Source organism: Adiantum capillus-veneris, chromosome 1 (assembly GCF_014529385.1).
Source record: "Adiantum capillus-veneris isolate H3 chromosome 1, ASM1452938v2, whole genome shotgun sequence".
NCBI classification, from domain to species: domain Eukaryota; kingdom Viridiplantae; phylum Streptophyta; class Polypodiopsida; order Polypodiales; family Pteridaceae; genus Adiantum; species Adiantum capillus-veneris.
In genome coordinates this window covers 110,679,074-110,684,792 of record NC_140931.1, presented here as the reverse complement: position 1 = coordinate 110,684,792, position 5,719 = coordinate 110,679,074, and the positions used below count along the sequence as shown (strand labels likewise).

At 46.5% G+C, this 5,719-nt stretch overlaps 1 protein-coding gene across 1 annotated transcript; it reads right to left on the bottom strand.

The window, feature by feature from the left end:
* Nucleotides 1-936: 936 nt before the first annotated feature.
* LOC147465356 (uncharacterized) lies at nucleotides 937-5,343 on the bottom strand. The gene has a single exon (XM_086511585.1). The coding sequence runs from the start codon at nucleotides 3,424-3,426 to the stop codon at nucleotides 2,350-2,352; it is 1,077 nt and encodes a 358-aa protein (XP_086367711.1). The 5' UTR covers nucleotides 3,427-5,343; the 3' UTR covers nucleotides 937-2,349.
* Nucleotides 5,344-5,719: the final 376 nt, after the last annotated feature.

Genomic DNA, 5,719 nt, shown 5'->3' with positions numbered 1-5,719 from the left:
AAACTGTGTGTGCCGGCAGCACCTCCCCAAGGTGTGTGTGTAGGTGTACCGAGTGTGTGTGAGCATGTGTGTGTGTACTGAGTGTGTGTGTGAGCATGTGTGTGTGTGTGTGTGTGTGTGTGTGTGTGAGCACACTCTTAAATAGGCTCCTCCAAGCTGAAAAACTGTGCTTCTCCTCCAAAAACTGTGTGTGCCGGCAGCACCTCCCCATGGTGTGTGTGTAGGTGTACTGAGTGTGTGTGTGTGTGTGTGAGCATGTGTGTGTGTGTGTGTGTGTGTGTGTGAGCACACTCTTAAATAGACTCCTCCAAGCTGAAAATCGACCAGCGTTGCTATTTGCATTTGAGTGAGCTCTCACATCATGCATGGCAAGTCTAGTTTCCTGCCTACCAAGTGTCCAGTTAGCTAGTCTAACTGGCTCTCACACTCACTCTCAAGCTTGGAAACTCTCCCACAACTCCCAAAAGACAAGAGGGCGCCCCCTTGCTGCTAAAGCTGGCTCTGAGTGGCCTGTTACCGGGTCCCACACAACCTCGAGTCCCGGTGCCTCCCCGCAGAACTTTAGGAAAAAATTGGTTTTAGGCTAAAACGGCCCATACGAGTCGGAATTTAATGCCGTAAATTGCTATACTAAGCTCTTACTAAGGCGTATTGGTCCGAGTACTTGCCATATTTAGCAGCCCCTGGGGTCCGAAAAATGCATTTTTTCAAATTCAGGGTACGGGTGCAGTTTTTCGAGACGGTCAAAACTGGACGGGTCGGGTGATCAAAAACTTACTATTTTTGGAATTTTTTAAACAAAATTATTTTAATTCACATTTCGAAGCTTTAAAAAATTCTAAACATCATAGCACTGACAGAATTCGGAAAACTGATAAAAATCATGTAACTTTTTCTATTATATTCATTTCATGGTACAATGGTGCTCTTTTTTGGTCGGGGTCAGAGACCTTACATACTTCTTTAACTGCTTTGTCCTTGACCCATCTTTTAAGGTAGTCAATGGCTACCACCACGTACTTCTTACCGCTCGTAGACTTTGGGAGAGGACCTATGGCATCCAAATCCCACTTCTCAAAAGCACTTTGTGCGATGATGGCAGCTAGTGACTCTGCTACCAGTCATCTTTCACCTATGGTCTGACAATTGTGGCACGTCTTGCACCAGTAATGCATGTCCTTCACCATGGAAGGCCACCAAAAGCCTGCTCTAAGCACTCAAAACAGAACCTGCTCTTTGCCTTGATGTCCACTCTCTTCATGGCATTGCTCCAGCACCATTCCTATCTCTTCTTTGTATAGTACCCTTCTAAGCACTCCGTCACGTTCATAGTTCATGAGATCCTCACCTACCAATGTAAATTCACGGGCCTTTTGCACCACTCTTATCTTCTGCACCTTGGACAAACCCTCTGAACACTGTCATGTACTTAAAAACCCTTCAATTTCCTTTAGAGTCTCCCTACCTGCATAAGTGGTCGGGGCCACATATAGACATGTAACATGCACCTGTACTTTGCTACTTGCTAACTGATCCGCCTCTTGGTTCTACTCTCTTCTCACATGCTTGAATTGGACTTCTTCAAAAGACTTTAGCATCTTCTTGATGGAAAAGAAATAATGCTTCAAGGAATCCCGCTTAGGCTTGCCATTGGCATAGCAGTTGCTTGATGACTAGCAACACATCTCCCTTCACCACCAACCTCGAAATATCGAACTCTATACACTGCTTCAAACCCAAATTTAGAGTGAGATACTCCACCTCGTTATTCGTATGGGCATCCTCCAAATCATATGCCTTCAAAAATATAGCTTTGCCATATGGGTCATGTATCACCACACTTCCTCCTGCTTTCTGTACTACCCTTCGATATGCTCCGTCGAACCACATTGTAAAAGCATCCTCTAAATCTGGTTCCTCCTTAGTTTCATCTTGCACCACCCTTGGATAGGTCGGTAAATCAACGGCCTTGCTGACAAGAATGTCCGCCAAGTGAGACCGACTTGTGTGATCTACTTTGAACTCGAATTCGAACTCTTGCAACTCCAACACCCACTTCATAATCCTCCTTCCTGGCTTCAAATATAACACTACCTCTGGCAATAGATTGTTAGCAGTCAACACAAAAAACATGTCAAAGGGAAAACTCACAGCTTCCCCAATCATAGTGTAGACTCCACCTGGATCAAAAACAAAACATTGGCCATGGACATCCATATGTAAAGCATGCATATTGAAGTCTCTCTTTGCACTCGTATGCCAATAGAAACACCACCCTTCCAGCTCTCCATAGCATGGAGCTTTGTCACCCTGCATCCATAATCCTTCCATCCAACCATAAGCATACTTTCAAACACTTGAAGCATTGGTACCATAAGCCGCTATCATGCCATATGCTAGAGAACTCTCCATATCATCACCTTTATCATATGAGCAGTGAAACCTGCATAGCACACCTTGCAAAGCAACCTGGAACAACATAGCTATCAATAGCATAGCATAAAGTAGCCAAACCCTGCCATTTGCCTCCACTTGCTGCATAGCCAAGCAAACATGTTCCCTTTGCAAACCTGTATCCAAACCCTCTGTAAACGGCTCCAAGGCCACCTTTTCATACTCAAGAGTATAACCTGCTAGAGCTTCAACGTGTTCTTCAAATACCTCATCACCTAAAATGTTGGTGGCACCTTCCTCTTTGCATGGAGCATCACCCTTATAGGCTGCACCTACATCAGTTTCCATAGAGTCATCTGTCGGAGCTAGCTCTCCACGGCTACACACAAACTCTGGAACTTCAAAGTACACCTCAATATGCCCCCCAAGACAAGGTTTCCACACCCCCTGCATAGACAAATCAACTTGACCTACCACAGCTTCTGTTCCTAGCTCCTGGAAGTCATCCTCAAAAACCTGCTCTTCAATTAGGTCGGATGCACAATCAAACCATACCTCTTTCTCCAATATGGACTCACGATCACTGGACACAAGATAGGACTGTTTGACTGGCTGGTTCACACAAGGCATTTCCACACCTGCACTATGCTTCTCCTCGACCTTCAGCTGGCTAACAGGCAACACGTATACATCTTTCTCCACCTCATCTACATAAAAAACATCATAAGTTTCATACCTAGAAGACATAAACTCTGTCTCCCATGTAGCATATGTGTCCAAACTACTGCTGGAGCTATGAGAGCTATCGGACTTCTCTTCTGATCTTGTCGATTCCTGCACCTCTGCTACCTTCCTCATTGTTGGCTCTGGAACCAAAACTTCTTCTTTAAGATCTTCTATCACCTCGTCCTCTTGAGCAAGCAAACTGGGTGGCACTCTGAATATGCCTCGTTGTATCTTTTGAAACCTAGTTGGCACTTGTTCTACCTCTTCTATCCTGGCATCAGCTTCATGTGCTTTGGTCACATTCATATCAATAAAAAAGGAGCTTTTACCTCTTGATGCTCATCAATTTGTTTGGGCCTGGGTCCACTGGCTACCATGATGGTAGACTGTAGCAATCATGCCTCCATCTTCTTCTTCATCTTTTGACTCTTTGCTCTGGCGACTTTGACAGCTTCGTCATAAGTCCTTGGATCTTCTTAGCCCACTCTCTCACGAACATAGGAATGCAGGCAAGATAGAAACCTTTACAACTTAAAATAACCCGCATTGGTTGCTTGGATAGCAGCCGCAAAATCCCCCCAATAAGTTTCAAATTTATCAACAAAAGCATCGAAATCTTCACTTACGTCCTGCTGCAATCCTTTGATCTTTGCATCTGCTTCCAAAGCCGACACCACCTTTCGATACCTTTGTAGAAAGTGCTCTCAAAATCCGATCCAATTCTGCTTGTGCACATCTTCTAAGCCATCGAACCAAACTTTTGCTTTACTTCACAGCACCAAAGGTAGAGTCTGGATCTTTGCTTCATCACCTGGCATCCGCAATACCGTCAGCATAAATAGCTCAAAATCGGCAATCCACTCGTCAGCATCTTCATCTCCTTTGAAGACTGGACCAAACTCCTGCTTCATCTTGATTCACGAACACTTGGTCAGGAAGCAATCAGTGGATCCTCAGTGGGGGCACCACAAGATGGAAAGGGGGAAATGAGAAAACCACTAGCACATAATCTGGCTGCCTCTCTATAGCCCAGTGATTTCACAGCACCCCCATCCCCTAGCAACCACACATCTTGATACACAATCTGGAAACAACTATTGCCTCTACCCGTACCCAACCAACCCTGTTTGCAACCTCCCTGCCCCAAAGCAAGTAATCTTGACCGTCATCTATAGCCCTTGCACTACACTTTCACATATAAGCACCTCAAGAACGGCCAATACTCAGACCTCTATCCAAATCATTGTCATCCACCACACCCACATAGGGAGCAGCCACTTACTTTACACATACCAAAGACACACGTATGGTTTTTACGCACAGTATGACACAAAAACAGAGAGAAAATTGACATACATCTGAGAACAATGGATAAATATCATGGTCTAACAGGAGTACAGTGGTGGAGCTTTAATTTCCTCTCATTTTGTTGGTCTTCAAAAAAGGATCATGCTTTTACTCCGACTTATGCTATTATCTGCACTCCGATTTGCTTTGGCGGTCCTCTCTCCTTGACGTTTCGCAGCCACTTCTCATTGTAGCTTCAGCCCTGCACTCTGAGTCCCCTTTAACCTGTGGCGATGCCTTCTTTGACCTGCACACCAGCCCTTCAACTAGCTCTCCTCTGTCTCGTTACGTGCCAGCCCCTTGGCGGCCTCCTTTGTATTGCCAGCTCTATCCCAGCCACCACTGGCGGCTCCCCCTGATGACAACTCCTGCTCACCTCAAGGCGCTTCCCTCTGCAGTGCTCTTAAGAGCCTCCTCCAACTCGGCGTTCATCCTGTGCTGCCCTTCAAGCCTTGGCGGCTCCTCACTTTCTACCTCGTATAACCCAAGCCAGGCACCTCCCAATCTCCAGCATCTAGACCTGCTCTGCCGGCAGCTCTTGCCTCCCTACCACAGGTCTGTCACCCCTTGCCTGCAGCCCCTCGGCAGCTATTGTAAAGCTCCCCCTCCCCTTCTTTGATGGTGGCCTCCCTTTTCCCTCTGCATCTTGTGGTCCCACTTGTCCATGCAAACTGATAGCACCACTCTCACCGTGTCAATTGCAGCGCTTCTACAGTAGCACCTTCTACTCTGTCGTCCTCAGAGCCACCACCCTTCTCGTCCCGTTGGTAGCCCATGGACCTCCTCCTTTTCCTGCCCTTGGTTGCCTATCCCTCCATGAGAAAGCTGGGCCCCTCGACCCTACTCGCCATGCAACTGTAGCGCTCCCCTCCTCCTCCAGATGGCGACTTTCCCATGCAAGCTACAGAGCCCATAGCCCTCGTTTGCACGCCCCTAAAAAAAAATAATTGTTCTTGTTTTCCTTAAAAAAACCTCGATGTGGCGAGCATTCATGCACTGTTGATGTCCGGCCTGCCCGTCGACTTCTTCTCCGACCCCCATCACATTTGCAGCTCATTACATTGGTCCTTCCTTGTAATGGCGACAATTCATGACCGGCTGTCGTATCTTGAACTTGTTGAGCGCGATCGACACCTTCATACACACAATGGCATGATTTTTCCAGCAAAGATTCATAACCATGCTTGGCCTGCAAAATGCCGGATCTGGCATACACGTCCCTGGGTACTTGCTCCAATCTGCATCTAGTATA

Coding starts and splice junctions, on each gene's coding strand:
- LOC147465356 (XM_086511585.1), bottom strand. CDS start 3,426: ATGAATGTGACCAAAGCACATGAAGCTGATGCCAGGATAGAAGAGGTA.